At 33.4% G+C, this 20,454-nt stretch overlaps 1 protein-coding gene across 1 annotated transcript; it reads left to right on the top strand.

The window, feature by feature from the left end:
- Window positions 1-4,863: 4,863 nt before the first annotated feature.
- Window positions 4,864-10,128, top strand: LOC133329539 (uncharacterized; the record flags this gene model as incomplete). Its single annotated transcript, XM_061538015.1, has 5 exons — window positions 4,864-5,221; window positions 5,291-5,458; window positions 5,575-5,860; window positions 8,592-9,030; window positions 9,097-10,128. Coding segments are annotated over 5 exons (2,283 nt in total), but the record flags the coding sequence as incomplete, so codon positions are not given.
- Between the last annotated feature and the right edge of the window lie 10,326 nt (window positions 10,129-20,454).

Genomic DNA, 20,454 nt, shown 5'->3' with positions numbered 1-20,454 from the left:
ATATATATATATTAGGGACCTATATGAGGCCTGTATTAAAAAAATATATAGTTTAGGGGCCTATATGAAGCCTTGATTTTTAAAAAAATATTTTTAAGGACCTGTAGAAGGTGTAGTTTTTTTTAATATGTTTAAGGACCTAACACAAAGTAAACACTATACGGACCACAGAGCGTATGTTGCATGTCATCAATCATACGCCAGCGGACCACCTAGCGTATGGTGCATGACGTCAATCATACGCCAATTTAAAAAACTTTTTATAGAAATTTTGTCTGAGATTTGTGTAGGGACCTATATCGAGGCTGGATTTTTTAAAACATATTTTTCGAAGCCTATAAAAGGTGTAGATTTGTTAAAAAATATTTTTAGGGACCTATATGAGGCCTGGATTTAAAAAATATATATTTTAATGACCTATATGAGTACTTCGAAATATTTTTCTAAAGTAACCTAAAGCCTGGGTTTTTTTTAACCTTATTTTTTAACGATATTAAATTCCTCTTCGTTCCTAAATTAAATTGTTCGGCATTTAATTTCATTCTACCTCTATCAAGGTGCTGCTGCTTATGGGCAACGACGCACAAAAAAAACCCTCAGCACTTGCCACACATTAATCTCCTTCACATCCAAACAGACATTTCGCATCATAAATAGTTAATTTTTGTTTCGTTTTTGTAGCCATTGTTCTAGTGAAATCGGCATTAAAATACCTCAGTCATAGCAGCAGCTGAGTTTAAATCTTCGTCAACGAACTTTGTGAGCTATAGATAGATAGGTATTTCACACGTGATTTTAAATTGATTTTTGTTGTACTTTTATGATTAACCCATGGGACACCGAGAAGGAGTTTTTTCTTTATAAAATCTGAAATATGTTTTTGCGGAAGTCCGGAGCATCTCCTTTTTACAAAAAAATTCATTGCGTACCATGGTGCGTATGATGGGTGTCATCACTCATACGTAATGGTTCAACAGACCAGGGGAAGACTTCTAAAATAATTTTTTCACGGATCCACATAAGGGGAAGACTTCTAAAATCTATTTTCAAGGACCTAAGGGGAAGACTTTAAAATTTTTTTTTCAACGATCTACATAAGGGGAAGACTTCTAAAATTATTTTTTCAAGGACCTACATAAGGTGAAGACTTCTAAAATTATTTTTTCAAGGACCTACATAAGGGGAAGACTTCTAAAATAATTTTTTCAAGGACCTACATAAGGGGAAGACTTCTTAAATTATTTTTTCAAGGACCTACATAAGGGGAAGATTTTAAAAATTTTTTTTCAAGGACCTACATAAGGGAAGACTTCTTAAATCATTTTTTCAAGGACCTACATAAGGAGAAGACTTCTAAAATTATTTTTTCATGGACCTACAGAAGGGGAAGACTTCTAAAATTATTTTTTCAAACACCTACATAAGAGGAAGACTTCAAAAATTATTTTTTCAAGGACCTACATAAGGGGAAGACTTCTAAAATTATTTTTTCAAGGATCTACATAAGGGGAAGACTTCTAAAATAATTTTTTCAAGGACCTACATACGGGGAAGACTTATAAAATTATTTTTTCAGGGACCTACATAAGGGGAAGATTTCTAAAATTATTTTTTCAAGGACCTACATAAGGGGAAGACTTTTAAAATTATTTTTCAAGGACCTACATAAGGTGTAGGTTTTTAAAGAATATTTTTAAGATTTTTTTTTTTCAAGGACCTACATAAGGTGTAGACTTCTAAAATTATTTTTTCAAGAACCTACATAAGGGGAAGACTTCTAAAATAATTTTTTCAAGGACCTACATAAGGGGAAGACTTCTAAAATTATTTTTTCAAGGACCTACATAAGGGGAAGATTTTAAAAATTTTTTTTCAAGGACCTACATAAGGGAAGACTTCTTAAATCATTTTTTCAAGGACCTACATAAGGAGAAGACTTCTAAAATTATTTTTTCATGGACCTACAGAAGGGGAAGACTTCTAAAATTATTTTTTCAAACACCTACATAAGAGGAAGACTTCAAAAATTATTTTTTCAAGGACCTACATAAGGGGAAGACTTCTAAAATTATTTTTTCAAGGATCAACATAAGGGGAAGACTTCTAAAATAATTTTTTCAAGGACCTACATACGGGGAAGACTTCTAAAATTATTTTTTCACGGATCCACATAAGGGGAAGATTTCTAAAATTATTTTTTCAAGGACCTACATAAGGGGAAGACTTTTAAAATTATTTTTCAAGGACCTACATAAGGGGAAGACTTCTAAAATTATTTTTTCAGGGATCTACATAAGGGAAAGACTTCTAAAATTATTTTTTCAAGGACCTACATAAGGGGAAGACTACTAAAATAATTTTTTCTCGGATCTACATAAGGGGAAGACTTCTAAAATTATTTTTTCAAGGACCTACGTAAAGGGAAGACTTCTAAAATTATTTTTTCAAGGACCTACATAGGGGGAAGACATCTAAAATTATTTTTTCAGGGATCTACATAAGGTGAAGACTTCTAAAATTATTTTTTCAAGGACCTACATAAGGGGAAGACTTCTAAAATAACTTTTTCGCGGATCTACATAAGGGGAAGACTTCTAAAATGATTTTTTCAGGGATCTACATAAGGGGAAGACTTCTAAAATAATTTTTTCAAGGACCTACATAAGGGGAAGATTTTAAAAATTTTTTTCAAGGACCTTTTCGCGGATCCACATAAGGGGAAGATTTCTAAAATTATTTTTTCAAGGACCTACATAAGGGGAAGACTTCTAAAATTATTTTTTCAGGGATCTACATAAGGGAAAGACTTCTAAAATTATTTTTTCAAGGACCTACATAAGGGGAAGACTACTAAAATAATTTTTTCTCGGATCTACATAAGGGGAAGACTTCTAAAATTATTTTTTCATGGACCTACATAGGGGGAAGATTTCTAAAATTATTTTTTCACGGATCCACATAAGGGGAAGATTTCTAAAATTATTTTTTCAAGGACCTACATAAGGGGAAGACTTCTAAAATTATTTTTTCAAGGACCGACATAAGGGGAAGACTTCTAAAATTATTTTTTCAAGGACCTACATAAGGGGAAGACTTCTAAAATTATTTATTCAAGGACCTACATAAGGGGAAGACTTCTAAAATTATTTTTTCAAGGACCTACATAAGGGGAAGACTTCTAAAATAATTTTTTCACGGATCTACATAAGGGGAAGACTTCTAAAATGATTTTTTCAGGGATCTACATAAGGGGAAGACTTCTAAAATAATTTTTTCAAGGACCTACATACGGGGAAGACTTCTAAAATTATTTTTTCACGGATCCACATAAGGGGAAGATTTCTAAAATTATTTTTTCAAGGACCTACATAAGGGGAAGACTTCTAAAATTATTTTTTCAGGGATCTACATAAGGGAAAGACTTCTAAAATTATTTTTTCAAGGACCTACATAAGGGGAAGACTACTAAAATAATTTTTTCTCGGATCTACATAAGGGGAAGACTTCTAAAATTATTTTTTCATGGACCTACATAGGGGGACGATTTCTAAAATTATTTTTTCACGGATCCACATAAGGGGAAGATTTCTAAAATTATTTTTTCAAGGACCTACATAAGGGGAAGACTTCTTAAATTATTTTTTCAAGGACCGACATAAGGGGAAGACTTCTAAAATTATTTTTTCAAACACCTACATAAGGGGAAGACTTCTAAAATTATTTATTCAAGGACCTACATAAGGGGAAGACTTCTAAAATTATTTTTTCAAGGACCTACATAAGGGGAAGACTTCTAAAATTATTTTTTCAGGGATCTACATAAGGGAAAGACTTCTAAAATTATTTTTTCAAGGACCTACATACGGGGAAGACTTCTAAAATTATTTATTCAAGGACCTACATAAGGGGAAAAATTATTTATTCAAGGACCTAGATAGGGGGAAGACTTCTAAAAGTATTTTTTCAGGGATCTACATAAGGGAAAGACTTCTAAAATTATTTTTTCAAGGACCTACATAAAGGGGAAGACTTCTAAAATTATTTTTTCAAGGACCTACATAGGGGGAAGACTTCTAAAATTATTTTTTCAGGGATCTGCATAAGGGGAAGTCTTCTAAAATTATTTTTTCAAACACCTACATAAGAGGAAGACTTCTCAAATTATTTTTTCAAGGACCTACATAAGGGGAAGACTTCTAAAATTATTTTTTCAGGGATCTAAAAAAATTTTTTCAAGGACCTCCATAAGACATAGAAGGTGTAGATTTTTAAAAATATTTATTCAAGGACTTCCATAAGGCGTAGATTTTAAAAAATATTTTTTCAAGGACCTACCCTAAAAATATAGGTGTAGATTTTTAAAAATATTTTTTCAAGGACCTATAGAAGGTGTGGATTTTTAAAAAAATATTTTTTCAAGGACCTACATAGATTTATAAAAATAAGTTTCAAGGGTATATAGAAGGCGTAGATTTTTAAAAATTATTTTTCTCTCGGTCCCTTAATGGGTTATCCTTATCCAACCGGTATCCTCCGCCATTCGAGAGACAAACAAAGGATGTGTACACACATTATGAATGATGAATTTAATATTGAAATGATATCGACTGCATAGCCAAATACAATGGTCCTGCACACATATCGTCAACAGCACAGCAAACGGCCAGGTTTGCCACTCATTGTTGTTGTTGGGTACCCCCCATCTGGGAAAAGGCCTAGTCAATGCGGGATAGTGAACGCACTGCAATGAAAAAAAACAAAACAGAAAAAAAAAATCTCCACACCTTTTGCTAACATTCATCCGATATTCATTCACATGTGTTTTTACGAATCTTTCTCACCCCATTCCCTCTTCATTTCCAGGTTGATGGCGAAGAGACTATTACCCTGCAGTTGAGCTTTCTACGTTTGCCTTGTGCCACACAATACATCAAAATACGTGATGGTCCATCATTATCCTCAACTTTGTTGATTGAGTTGCAGGGTGGTAGCGGAGGTGGTGTGGGGGTTGCTGCTGGTGTTGGTAGCAGTAACTCTGCCACGTCGACCACATCCCAGGGTAATGGCAATTTACCTGTTTTTGTGGAATCCAGTGGAGCTCAATTATTATTGGAATTTTTTGCCGGTGAGGATGGCAGCGGAGGCAGCATTGCGAACAATACTGAAATCCATACGGGCCTAATATGTACGGGCGGTTTTTTGGCCAACATTGAACAAATTGGTGAGTAATGATTTTTTCGGCGAATTCTTCTTCGGGGATTTTTTAAATTGTCGCATTTTTGTTTTGTAGCTAAAAATTCCTCGAGCGCATTAAATAAACCAGTAGTGGCCGCCACGGGCCTGACCATCAAAAGTCGAGCATTTCTACAGAAGCCCAAAATGAAATCGAAATTTACTCTGGTCCACTTGAGTGCTATTGTTTTTGCCAGCATCATAATACTCATCAGTGCTTTACTGGGTAAGTTTTCGAAGCAGAGGCGGAACTTAAATATTCCGAGGCGGAACTCAAATATTCCGAGGCGGAACTCAAATATTCGAAGGAAAAATGTTGAATTTTTTCTTCTCTTCCTCCAGGTGCCCAATATGTTGTTCGCTATCGTAAATATCATTTGGCCATAGCCAAGCGACGAGATGAGGGTTCTCGACTCCACACACCTAGTGCTTCAATGAATTCTCTGGCCAGCCCACCTTCGAGAGCCATATCGACCACAACTTTGATATCCGAAGTTATTTATATGGTTAAAATGCGTCCGAAACATCAGCTGAGGCATTCGATTTTAAGGGAGAGTGTCGATGCGGAAAATTTGGCCCGAGAGACCGAAATGAAGGAGTCTGTTATAAAGGAACCGACAATAAAGAGGTAAGAAGAAGGACTTTTTTGTGTGGATTTTTAAAAAAATATTTTTCGAACTTCTAAAAATAGTTTTCGAACTTCTAAAAATATTTTTCGAACTTCCTTTAAGGCGTGGATTTAAAAATAAATATTTTTCGAACTTCTAAAACTATTTTTCGAACTTCTTATTAGGCTTCGATTTTTTAAAAAATATTTTTTGAACTTCCAAAAATAATTTTCGAACTTCCTTTAAGCGTGCATTTTTTAAAAAAATATTTTTCGAACTTCCAAAAATATTTTTCGAACTTTGTATTAGGGGTGGATTTTTAAAAAAATAGTTTTCAAACTTCTAAAAATATTTTTCGAACTTCTTATTAGGCCTGGAATTTAAAAAAAAAAATTTTCGAACTTCTAAACATAATTTTCGAACTTTTTATTAGACGTGGAATTTTAAAATAATATTTTTCGAATTTCTAAAAATATTCTAAATACATTTTTTAAAAAAATATTTTTCGAACTTCTAAAAATATTTTTCGAACTTCCTTTAAGGCGTGGATTCTTTAAAAAATATTTTTCGAACTTCCTTTAAGGGGAGAATTTTTTAAAAAATATTTTTTGTCACTAAAATTTTTTGTCACTACCAAATAGGCGTGGATTTTTTAAAAAAATATTTTTCGAACTTCTAAAAATAGTTTTCGAACTTTGTATTAGGGGTGGATTTTTTAAAAAAAAGTTTTCAAACTTCTAAAAATATTTTTCGAACTTCTTATTAGGCCTGGAATTTAAAAAAAAAAATTCGAACTTCTAAACATAATTTTCGAACTTTTTATTAGGCGTGGAATTTTAAAATAATATTTTTCGAATTTCTAAAAATATTCTAAATACAATTTTTAAAAAAATATTTTTTCGAACTTCTAAAAATATTTTTCGAACTTCCTTTAAGGCGTAGATTTTTTAAAAAATATTTTTCGAACTTCCAAAAATAATTTTCGAACTTCCTTTAAGCGTGGATTTTTTAAAAAAATATTTTTCGAACTTCTAAAAATGTTTTTCGAACTTTGTATTAGGGGTGGATTTTTAAAAAAATAGTTTTCAAACTTCTAAAAATATTTTTCGAACTTCTTATTAGGCCTGGAATTTAAAAAAAAAAAATTCGAACTTCTAAACATAATTTTCGAACTTTTTATTAGGCGTGGAATTTTAAAATAATATTTTTCGAATTTCTAAAAATATTCTAAATACATTTTTTAAACAAATATTTTTCGAACTTCTAAAAATATTTTTCGAACTTTTTTTAAAACTATTTTTCGAACTTCCTTTAAGGCGTGGATTTTTTAAAAAATATTTTTCGAACTTCCTTTAAGGCGTGGTTTTTTAAAATTTTTTTTCGAACTTCCTTTAAGGCGAGGATTTTTTAAAAAATATTTTTCGAACTTCCTTTAAGCGTGGATTTTTTAAAAAAATATTTTTCGAACTTCTAAAAATAGTTTTCGAACTTTGTATTAGGGGTGGATTTTTTAAAAAAAAGTTTTCAAACTTCTAAAAATATTTTTCGAACTTCTTATTAGGCCTGGAATTTTTTAACTTCTAAACATAATTTTCGAAATTAGACGTGGATTTTAAAATAATATTTTTCGAATTTCTAAAAATATTTATTTTTTTAAAAAAATATTTTTCGAACTTCTAAAAATATTTTTCGAACTTCCTTTAAGGCGTAGATTTTTTAAAAAATATTTTTCGAACTTCCTTTAAGGCGTGGATTTATTTTTCGAACTTCCTTTAAGGCGTGGATTTTTTAAAAAAATATTTTTAAAAAATATTTTTCGAACTTCCTTTAAGGCGTGGATTTTTTAAAAAATATTTTTCGAACTTCCTTTAAGGCGTGGATTTTTTAAAAAATATTTTTCGAACTTCCTTTAAGGCGTGGATTTTTTAAAAAATATTTTTCGAACTTCCTTTAAGGCGTGGATTTTTTAAAAAATATTTTTCGAACTTCCTTTAAGGCGTGGATTTTTTAAAAAATATTTTTCGAACTTCCTTTAAGGCGTGGATTTTTTAAAAAATATTTTTCGAACTTCCTTTAAGGCGTGGATTTTTTAACAAATATTTTTCGAACTTCCTTTAAGGCGTGGATTTTTTAAAAAATATTTTTCGAGGACCATGTCACAGCTAGGCGTGGATTTTTTAAAAAATATTTTTCGAGGACCATGTCACAGCTAGGCGTGGATTTTTTAAAGAATATTTTTCGAACTTCCTTTAAGGCGTGGATTTTTTAACAAATATTTTTCGAACTTCCTTTAAGGCGTGGATTTTTTAACAAATATTTTTCGAACTTCCTTTAAGGCGTGGATTTTTTAACAAATATTTTTCGAACTTCTAAAAATATTTTTCGAACTTCTTTTAAGGCGTGGATTTTTAAAAAATATTTTTCGAACTTCTAAAAATATTTTTCGAACTTCCTTTAAGGCGTGGATTTTTTAAAAAAAAAATTTTCGAACTTCTAAAAATATTTTTCGAACTTCCTTTAAGGCGTGGATTCTTTAAAAAATATTTTTCGAACTTCCTTTAAGGGGTGGTTTTTTTAAAAAATATTTTTCGAACTTACTTTTGAGGCTTGGATTTAAAAAAAAAATCGAACTTCTTATTAGGCGTAGATTTTTAGGTCCTTATTTTTTTTTAAATCCACGCCGTGTATAGATTTTTTTAATCCTTAGCCTCCTAACTTAACCCCTCCCCCTCTTTTCTTTCTTTTTTTCAGTGTCGATGAACTTGGCAGCAATGTTTCGATTAGCACTTTGCGCAATGAAATCATATCTCCAACCACCGAATCTATGAGTCGCACTCCCTCCACCGAAGGCGGCTTGGTACAGCGTACCGCCAGTGAGTGTTCAATTGATAATGAGGCCGATGAGGATGAAAATGATCCACGCAACGCCACCCTGAAACGTAAGGATAGCGCTAAAGATTCCGAAAGTATTATCTCATCGGGAATGTCATCGATCTGCCAGAGCCCACCCATGAACACGAAGCGTAGTAGTAAATATTCCGAACGCTATGATGCTGCCACCCTGAAAATGACCAATTCCTATATGGAAGAGAAAACCGATTGTGAGTCACTGAAATCGATAATTGTCCATCAGCAGCAGCAACAGCATCAGAGGATGAATCCGCGTTGCAGTTCAGTTAATTTGACAAATGTAAGTGGGTGCGGAGGAGGTCAACAGAGGATCCAAATTTTTAATTTATTTCTTTTTTATTTCTAGGGCTGCTATTCCCCAGCCTCCAGTATCATCAGCTCCGCCACCATACGCAGCACAAATGCCAAGGAGAGCAAGGAGAAACAAAATCGCAAGAAGTTATTGGCCCGTCCTGGCTCCGAATTCTCTCTGGGGAATCAGGAGGACTTCGAGCTGGACTATTATGACTACAATGTGACAAATGCAGGAGCGGCTCCAGGATCATATTTGGGTATGGATCCAGCCTATTTAATATGGATACCACCCTTCGATGATATACCCGATTCCCCGGAGCGGGAAGATGATGATAAAACGCCCGAGCCGATACCAGATGAAAATCATCCCCTCTATGAAGATATTAAAATGCCAAAATATGGACACTATCTAAGTCCGCATAGTAATACGAACTCGAGTAATAATACCACCACCAATACCAGTCCCATATCAGATGAACTATCCCCGCTCAATAGTAACTACCACTCCAAAGCGACAACACCCTCCGAAACAGATTTGAAAAATTGCCTCATACGCAAGGCGATTTCTTCGAATTCACAAAATTCACCCTCCAAACAATCGACACCATATCTATCGCGTAAGAAACGTAAACATCAGCGGCAGCAATCTAAATCGACAATGTCGCTAGGGCATCATGATCCCGCCGAAGAAGAGAGTATACCTCTGAAGGAGTTGAATTGTACTAAATCGGCACGCAATTTGGTGCTGCAACACCAAGAAAATCACCAAAACCAACCCATGGAAACGGGTACCATTTTAGAGACGGATTCCATGAATGGTTCGTATATCGAAAAGGAAACATCGGTTGTTAAATCACCAAGTGATTTACAAAACTACACATCGGATATACAATTTGCGGATGATAGTGATGGCAGTGATATTGAATTATCGTCCATAGGACATCAAAAAGAGCGTAAGCTGTCGGCAAAGGAAATACTGGCGGAGGAATGTAAAATTGTAAGGGATATGAAAAAGGTTAGCGGGACACTGTTGTCGCAGCAGACACATCCAACAACGCGTACAATGAAAAGGACACAGGTTTAAGGTGGTTTGGGTTGAGGGGGAATTTTTCAGGGGGAAGAAAAAATTATTGGGAAAAAAATCGTTAAATATTTCCCGACAAATCAAATATTCAGCAAATATTCTGGACCTTGGAGGGCTCGAGAAAAAAATTTAAAATAATCAAAGCCTTATGGGATCTTGGAAGAAATTCTAAAAATAATCGAAGTCCTGTAGGACAGTAGGAATATGCTTGGTTTTAACTTCTGAAATTTATCAAAAATCGCTGCCTTGGGGGACTCTGGAAATTTTTAAAATGTCGAGGCCTTATGGACCTTTGTATAATTTTCTGAAAATAATTCAAATCTTGTAATAATTTTGTATTCTTAGATTTGCCAGGATAGATCCCACAAGGCTCAAATGAAAATATGATTAAATATTCGATGCCCCATATAATAATGTGGGAACCAGAAGCCTTGGGAAACACGAAACCCTGAAAATGAAAAAAAAAAATATTGCCTCATTTGATCAAGGGAAACATTCTGAAAATATTTCAAGTCTTGTGGGACCTCGGAAATATATTTTAACATTCTAGGCTTTGTAAGATTCTGGAAAATATTTTTTTTAAATATTGCAAGTCATGTGTGAAGCCATGTGTGACCCAGGATAAATATTTCTAAAAACTTCAAATTCAAATAATTAATTAAAACCCCCCTTAAAAAGTCATCGTGTCTTCCGAGTGCTGGAACAAAGTTCTGTGAATACCCCAAGTCTTATGGAACCCTGAAAATATAAATGCATTTCAAGCCATGATGGGCCTTGAACAAAATTTGAAAAAAATTAAAGCTTTGCGGGATCATGTGAAACTCTGAAGAATTATTGTGGAACCCTAGAAACAAATTATTTTTAAATATTCTAAAGCCTGTGAGACCCAGGAAATATTTCTGTAAAGCATCAAAGTCTTGCTAGAGGCTTAAATAGCTGTTCAAATAATCTATGCCTCTATTGGATGCTTAAAATAAAATCCGTAAATTTTAATTTTTAAGCCCTGTAACTCGAAACCCTAAAAATTGTAAAAATCCAAACCGTATGGGTCCTTGAAAAAATGTTTTGAAAATATTTCAAGACTTGTGGAACCCTTTTTAAGTATTCTATATCTTGTTGAACCCTGGAAAATATTTTTAAATATCTTATGGAGCCATGGGAACTATGGAATCATGGATACTTTTTTGGGTTCTAATAGGTCTTTGTGGGACCCTGAAAACATTTTTTTTTTAATTTTGAAATATTTGTGACCCAGAAAATTTCTTTAAAGCGTCAAAAGCATGCTAGAGGCTTAACTCGGTCTTCAAACAATCAACGTCTGTGTTGAGTGCTCGGAAAAAATTCTGTAAATATCCTAAAGCCTTTTGAAACTCGGTTGTCGGAGATATTTCTTGTCCGATTAGAGGTCAACAACACCTCTCCCTTAAACTGAAATATTTTCCGAATATTACTCATATTCAGTACAGTCCTTCTAATTACTTGTCCATATTCCCTTCACCGTGGGTTTGTTGTGATGTTCGGCTTATAATTGTATAATTGAAAAAAAAAACACACACACACACACAAAACAATTAAGTTTTCGGTGCACTTCATCGCAAACAGGCATGATTATTCTTTGGCCCGATCCCCTTCTCCACGTAAATATTTGCGATGTTTCGGTCATAATTGCGGCCTCTGGAGCGACCAAAAAAAAAACCGACAAAAATTAAGTATTTGGTGGATTTCATCCCCTAAATATTAACCGATCTTTACCAAAAACAATAGGGGTCTTCATTGGGCAGAACCCATCCTACATGCAAAATTTCCTGAAGATTGGTCCATGACTGTCGTCTGTATCGTGTACACATGTGTAGATCAACTCATCTAGTCGAGATATAACGATCGGTATACTTAAACTCTTGGGGCTGCAAAAACCTATAATACCCTGACAACATAGTTGTGTAGGGTATAAAAACTCAGGCGTTGTATTATGAAAGCCTTATGAGACCCAAGAAATATTTGTTTTAACCAGTGAGCGGAGCAGTATAGTCGGACGGGGCCGATCATACGATACCCTACACAACTATCACAGAACTCTATCTTTCTGTGGATTTTTATTCCGACCCTGGGTAATATTTCGTGAAAGTTGCACTTTCTTGCCCGATTATAAATCAACAGCACCTCTTCCTTATACTCACATATTTTCCGAATATTACTATTCATATTCTGTACAGCCCTTCTAATTACTTGTCCATATTCCCTTCACCTTGGGTTGTGTTGTGATGTTCGGCTTATAAATGTAGCCTATAGATCGAATCGAGAAAAAAAACACACAAAAAATAAGTTCTCGGTCCACTTCATCCCAAAATTATTATTATCAATGGACATACGGACGGACGGACATACATGTTTAGATCGACTCAGCTAGTCGAGATATGAGATCGATATACATAATGATGGGTCTAAGACCAATATTTCGCGGCGTTACAAACTCTTGGGACTGCACAAAGCTATAATACCCTGACAACATAGTTGTGTAGGGTATAATTACCCTGAGCCTTTCGGCATCCTGAAAATTTTAAAGAAAATGTCTAAGCCTTAAAAAAAAATCAAGTCTTCTGAGACCCTGGAAAAAATCTTACAATATTTCAAGCTTTGGTGCCTTGTTTGGTACATGACAAAAATACTATATGCGTTACGGAACCTTAAAAAAATTCTGTAAATATTCGAAACCTTGTGCAACTCAGGAACATTTTTTAAGAGTTAATATCCTTCCAGTCTCCGTTACAAAAACCACCAAATGTTGGGCGTCACAATTCCTTTATTATCAATCGGACTTTCAGATGCTTCTGATAAATTTCTATTAATATGTTATGCATTAATATTAAAATGTCACGTTGGGCGCCACTTTTTATACCCTCCACCATAGTATGGAGGGTATATTAATTTTGTCATTCTGTTTGTAACTCATCGAAATATTTCCGACCCCATAAGTTGTATATATTCTTGATCAGAGTAAAATTCCAAGACGATCTAGCCATGTCCGTCCGTCTGTTGTAATCACGCTATCTTCTGAAGTGATTCATAGTGGGTACCATGCGTTAATAATATATGTCAACATAGGATATCGAGATAAAAAAACTAGATCGGAAGGTTCGATAATAAACTATATATGAACTATAGCCCGGTCTTTAGGTATAGGCCTACCCCCTGTGTTTGACGTACCAGAAGGAGTGGACCGATATTCCCCCATCTTCGAACTTAAGCTAAGATTGGAAGAAATAATAAGATGGGCAAAGTTTAGATGAAAACAAAATTTTCTAAAACGGATTTGGTCCAAAGAAACATGGGTCAAGAACCAATATTTCGATGAGGCACATTTTCACTGTATCAAAGTGTATACACCCACATTGGCCATAAGGCTGAGGGTATAAATATCCATTAAAAATTGCTGAAATTGGCATTTGGTTTACATAATCAGTTTGTAGAAAGTTCACTTTTTCCCCTATATTTTCATTTCAAGTACCTCAGTCAGTATATCTATGGTGGAGGGTATCCAACGTTCGACCCGGCCGAACTTAACGCTTTTTCACTTGTTATTTTGTAAATTTTAATGACGATTTTTCTTGGAAGCTGTGTACGTTGGGCCATCACAACTCACTTATAATCTATCGAACGTTCAGATTCTTTAGATAAATTTCAACAAATGTTAAGAGTCTTCAAAGGCACTTTTACATTAATGAAAGTGCCATATTGGGCGCCACTTTTTATTTTAAAAATTTATGTCTGTTTTTGGCGACACTGACAAACTTGATAAATTCCGATCCGATTAATTCCGTAGAATTGTGTGGAATGCTAATGTGCAAATGTTACGTTGGGCGCCAATTTCCATTTTATGTTTTTTATGTCGATTTTTTAGGAAGCCTAAAATGACATTCGATCTTAAATATTTCTCTGACAATTTCCGGTATTATATTTGGTCGCCAATCAATAATAAAAGTTCCCCCGACGAATTCCAAAAAAAAAAAACAAACTGTGAAATGTTGTTTAAAAACTCACATTCGGCGCCAATTTTCATTTCGAAGTTATGGAATCCAGAAAAGAACCAGTAAGGAAAGTAGTAAAGTCGGACGGGGCCGACTATATGATACCCTTCACCACTATGGATATATTAAACAGGACTATTAACATGAAATTGGATGAAATAAAATATGTGATATTTATCTAAATGTGAATCTACCTAGATATATCCATAAAGTATGTAAATCGACTTCAAACAAATATAAATGGGTCATCCGTTGGGCTATGTCTGTACTTCTAGAAAACGCAACTACGTAATTCTATGCTCAATTTTGTACGTTGTGCAAAATTTGATGTCAACCTGACTAGCATGAAGAGTTTGATGTCCAATTTACTTAAAATCGGGCGAAAATATATATGGAAGCTCTATCCAAATATATCGAAGGATATATAGGGACTTTGGTGCACCATTTACATGAAATCGGACGAAACTATATCTGAATCTGGGCCGATTTTCTCGAAACTGGGCAGACATCATTCTAGGCTCAATTCAGTACGTTATGCCAAATTTCCTGCAAATCGAAAGATATATAAGGACTTTGGTACACCATTTACCTTAAATCGGAGGAAGATATATACGGGAGCTATATCTAAATCTGAACCGATTTTCACGAAACTTTGCACACATCATTCTAGACTTAATTCAGTGCGCTATGCCAAATTTCGTGCAAATCGAAAGATATATAGGGACTTTGGTACGCCATTTACCAAAAATCGGCCGAAACTATATATGGGAGCTATATCTAAATCTGAACCGATTTTCACGAAACTTGGCACACATCTTTCGTGGTTCAATTCAGTACGCTATGCCAAATTTCGTGCAAATCGAAAGATTTTCAGGGTCTAAAGTCCGTAAATCGGGCGAAACTATATATGGGAGCTATATATAAATCTGAACCGATTTTCACGAAACTTGGCACACATCTTTCGTGGCTCAATTCAGTACGCTATGCCAAATTTCGTGCAAATCGAAAGATTTTCAGGGTCTAAAGTCCGTAAATCGGGCGAAACTATATATGGGAGCTATATATAAATCTGAACCGATTTTCACGAAACTTGGCACACATCTTTCGTGGCTCAATTCAGTACGCTATGCCAAATTTCGTGCAAATCGAAAGATTTTCAGGGTCTAACGTCCGTAAATCGGGCAAAAATATATATGGGAGCTATATCTAAATCTGAACCGATTTTTCCCAATTTCAATAGGGTTCGTCCTTAGGCCAAACAAATGAGCTGTGCCAAATTTCATCCAAATCGGATCATAAATGCGACCTGTACTTTGTTTACAATTTAACATGGACAGGCGGACAGACGGATGGACGGACGGACATGCATAAATCGATTCAGAAAGTGATTCTATGCATATTCTCAAAAGGAACCATGGGTCTATCTCGATTATTTTTGCCTGTTACAAACATATGCACAAAGATATAATACCCTGTACCACAGTGTGGTGAAGGGTATAAAAAATAAAGCAAACTTTGAACAGTTTTATATGTCTGAGCTTTAAGCGCCACAATTCCCTATAAACCGACTCTCCATTTAACATTTATGGCAAGCATTCGAATTGCAGTACATGAGTTAAAGACTTGTTCCCTTCGTATTATGGCATTGATCGCCATATATGTATGAACCTTGATAGCCATATTTTATATTTCTTGATATTTTTCCTATGACACTCCCCAGAGAAATTAAAAATTTCATTCATTAAAACCTATAGAAAACCTTAAACCAATCATTGTACGCCAAATTGGTTTTTGTAAATATTATTGGAAAAACCAAACCTAGAATTAGTTCTATAAGTCAAAAGAAACCCAAGGATCTCCTTAATATTTTAAATATTAAAAAAAAAAACAAATCTCTTTAGGAACAAATAAAGAAACCCATTGCATATAAAAGCTGTGACTGTATAATCCATGTATGTATTTAATTAATTAAAAACGATTTTTTGATCTCTTTTAGTCATTTAGTTTAGTGATAGATACTAGTTTTTAAAATATCCTCACATCAAAAAGAAAATATCGTAAAAGAAAACAAGAACACTGTACCTCTCTCTCTCACTCACTCACTTTCTCTATATATATATTTTTCCCCAAAATATATTTCTCTTTAGTATAACGTATAAGGATAATATATATTCACATAGTATATAAGGTTTATATGGTAACCATATAGAAAAAATTATAAAAGAAATTAAAAAAAAAATATTAAAGGGATAAAAGGTTAATCAAAGGAACCCAATAAACTCACTGCTGACTAACTTCGGTTTAATGAAAGCGATCCTTTTATTGAGAATTACAAGCGAAATTTGTTTGCAATGTGTTGGACGCCACATTTCGTCATATTGTCATAATGAAAATACACGTTTTATTCGAATTCCGAGTTTAGAAGTTTTTGGTGCTTATTTTCCTTTTTGTCACGTTGGGCGCCACATTTATTATTTGTCAGATTTCAAGGTAGTTCCCTTTAAATTGTATTACTTATCAACTGGTTTTCCTTTTCATTGCAAAACTTCGATCACTGAGCTCGACTTGAAAGAGAAAAAAACGGACTTTCTAAAAATATTCAAATCTTATTTTGCATGTTGGGCGCCATTATTTATTATTTTCTGAAGATTATTTAGTAGTGGTGTATCACTGGGAAAATGGTAATTGACCTTCCATCCCAAAAAAAGTATGTATTGAAATTTTGTAGATTTTCAAAAACAACATTAGTTTTATTTACGCTTATTTCCTACCATTAAAACAAACTTGACTATAAGAAATATACCCTCCAAAGATTTTGCAAGCTAACGATTTTATTTATTATTATTAAAATTATTTAAAAAATTTCGAAAAACAAAGACATTTTTATTTTTCAAAATTAGTTAAAATGTAATTTTAGCGGCCTTGTGATTATATTTATATTTATTTATTTTTGTTAAAATATTTTTAATTTTGAAATATAATTTTCTTTATTTTTTAGAAATGCAACAAATTCTAGTCAATTTTACCAAAATGTTTTCAAATTATTTATAATAAAAATTATACATAATTTTAAGTAATTATTTATTTATTAAAAAAAAACTAATTTTAGTGACTATTTTGTAAGGCTGGCAATAAGTTTGTTTTATTAATTAGGTATAAAAAAATAAAAATAATTCTAAGAAAGAAGTTATGAGGAGGATTTATGAGGATATGGCGGAAGGGAATTAATATTATGGAAATTCTCTTCGAAAAAAAAATATATATTAAATACCTGTCCCAAAATTCTAACATGTAACTCCTCTACTTTAAAATATAATATACGACCTAAATGAAAAAAAAGAAATATTGTAGTATTTTTTGAAAATATATATAAATGTATTTCAAAAATAATATTTATTAAAAAAAAAGAAGAAACCAAAAAAAAAAAAAAAACATAAACACACCAGAAATTGTATTTATGAAAAATGTTTTTTCTTTAGGTAATAATTAAAATATTTACATTAAATTAAATTATTTGTATATATATCTGAAAAGAAATTAAAAATAAAACAATAATAATAAAAATAATATTCAATAAAGAAAATATTTAAAATCAATAAATTAAAGGTAGCATTTTTATTATACCCTTCACCCCACTGTGGTACAGGGTATTATGTCTTTGTGCATATGTTTGTAACAGGCAAAAATAATCGAGATAGACCCATGGTTCCTTTTGAAGAATATGCATAGAATCACTTTCTGAGTCGGTTTATGCATGTCCGTCTGTTGATGTTAATTTGTAAACAAAGTACACGTCGCATTTATAATCCGATTTGGATGAAGGACGAACCCTATAGAAATTGGAGAAAATCGGTTCAGATTTAGATATAGCTCCCATATATAGTTTCGCCCGATTTTAGATAAATGGTCTACCACAGTAGTTGAAAATAATTCGATTAACACGAATTTTGGCTGAGCGTACTAAATTGAGTCTAGAATGATGAGTTCAGAGTTTCGGGAAAATCGATCGAGATTTCGATATAGCTCCCATATATATGTTCGTCCGATTTTATGTAAATTATGCACCAACGTCCCTATATATCCTTCGATTTGCACAAAAATTGGCTTAGCGTACTGAATTAAGTCTAGAACGATGTGTGTTAAATTTCGTGAAAATCGGTTCAGAATTAAATATAGCTCCCATATATATTTTCGTCCGATTTTAGGTAAATAGTGCACCAAAGTCCCTTTATATCCTTCGATTTGCACGAAATTTGGCACAGCGTACTGAATTAAGTCTAAAACGATGTGTGTGTTTAATTTCATCGAAATCGGTTCAGATTTAGATATAGCTCCCATATATATTATCGTCCGATTTTCGGTAAATAGTGCAACAAAGTCCCTTTGTATCTCTCGATTTACACGAAATTTAGCATAGCGTACTGAATTAAGTCTAGAACGATGTGTGTTAAATTTCTTGAAAATAGATTCAGATTTAGATATAGCTCCCATATATAGTTTCGCCTGATTTAAGGTAAATGGTGTACCAAAGTCCCTATATATCTTTCGATTTACACGAAATTTAGTACAGCCTACTAAACTAAGTCTAGAATGATGTGTGCTAAGTTTCGTGAAAATCGGTTTAGATTTCGATATAGCTTCCATACATAGTTTCGTCCGATTTTCGGTAAATAGTGCACCAAAGTCCCTGAAAATCATTTGATTTACACGAATTGTGGCATAGCGTATTGATCGATTCAATATTGTACACCAAATAATCAATAGGTGTCTGATTGAGACTAAATTTTAAACAGCTTTACATCGATTTACACAAATCTGTCCCACTGTGCGCAAACGACTCTAAACTTGCCCAAATGAAATGGAATTTAGCATAGGTTCCAGAAAGACATAAAAATCACATATTTAAGTTCGTTCAATTCCATGTCATCATATAGTGGGTCGAGTCCGACTTTACTACTTTCCTTACTGTTTTTCATTGAGTATCTATCGATGAAATCGAGGTTAGGGAGTCTCTCTCTCTTTAGCCTAGTTGAAGGCTAGGGATTAGGGTCTATAAGCGATATAAATGCCATGGTGGCTATAAAAACCACCTTTAGGTCTGGAAGCCTGCATAAAATTCAGAAAATATTTATGAAAGGTTAAATAGACAGACCAACGGGCATGGAGTCAATATAGACAAGCTAAAGGACAAAGAGTTTTTATAGGCGAGCTAAAGATCAGATACTGTTTATGGACGAGAATCTACGGAGTCTCTACCTAGGAAATAATAGCAAGAGGAAATTTTAAGAGAACCGGAAGACTATGAAGCCATTGTTAAAAACTGCATTTGAAGTAAAATATTCGAAAATCTTTTTTGGTGGTATTTGAGGGTATGTTAAAGAAATGGGGATTTTGTGTGTCCTAAAGGCCTAACGTTGACTAGGAGAAGAAACGGGGGTCAAGCAGAGTTAAGTCATGGCTTTTTTTATAGATTAGCTGAAAAATATTTTTAAAGATATACATTGGGCGCCATATTACAAATTAGAATCTACACAATATCTGTTTCTGTCGGCAGGATAGAGTGAATATCATATAATCTCTCAGAGGCCAGGGAGGGGAAATGGGAATGACGGAATCTTCATAGGCGAGTCTATAAAGTCATGGTTATTTTTATGGATAGGCTGAAAGGCATCATTTTATAAAAAGAAAATAATAAAAAAATTGCTAAGTCGTTGGGCGCCATATTAACAAATAAAACCCTCATAATTTTATAATTCAATTTTATTTATAATTGAAATCTCCAAAATTGTTGTTTCTTCATATGAGACATATGTTTTTATCAAAGAGTTGACCATCTTCGAACTTGGCCTAGGTTTGATAAAAATATTACGTTGTACACAGCTTGCATCCAATCGAACATTCGATAAATTTTCAAAATTTTTAATCTTTGTGGGAAATGTACCAGGAAGAGTGAAACGATGTGTCATTTCTTAGACTATTTTGTGTGGGAGGTACCAGAAGGATTGGACCGATGGGTCCAATCGTCGAACTTGATTTAAGTTTGAAAGAAATATTACGATGTGCAAAGTTGGAATGAAATCGGTTACTCCCTTAGAGAATTATAATGCACAGGAGCTAGACGGACGGGCATTTATAAATCGAATCCAAATTGTCTGAAACGGATGTTTGTCCAACGACAAACATCTGTTTTTTCGACAAACATCCAATTTTTCGACTAGACACACACTTTTGAATTGTATATACCCACCCTCAATTAGCTATAAGGATGGATTGATATATACATATATATAATATCAATAAA

Source organism: Musca vetustissima, unplaced genomic scaffold, assembly GCF_032173495.1.
Source record: "Musca vetustissima isolate MV318-11 ecotype Yass unplaced genomic scaffold, APGP_CSIRO_Mvet_v1 utg1268, whole genome shotgun sequence".
NCBI lineage: Eukaryota > Metazoa > Arthropoda > Insecta > Diptera > Muscidae > Musca > Musca vetustissima.
Note: the sequence above shows the minus strand (reverse complement) of the source record. Positions and strands in the feature narration are given on the sequence as shown.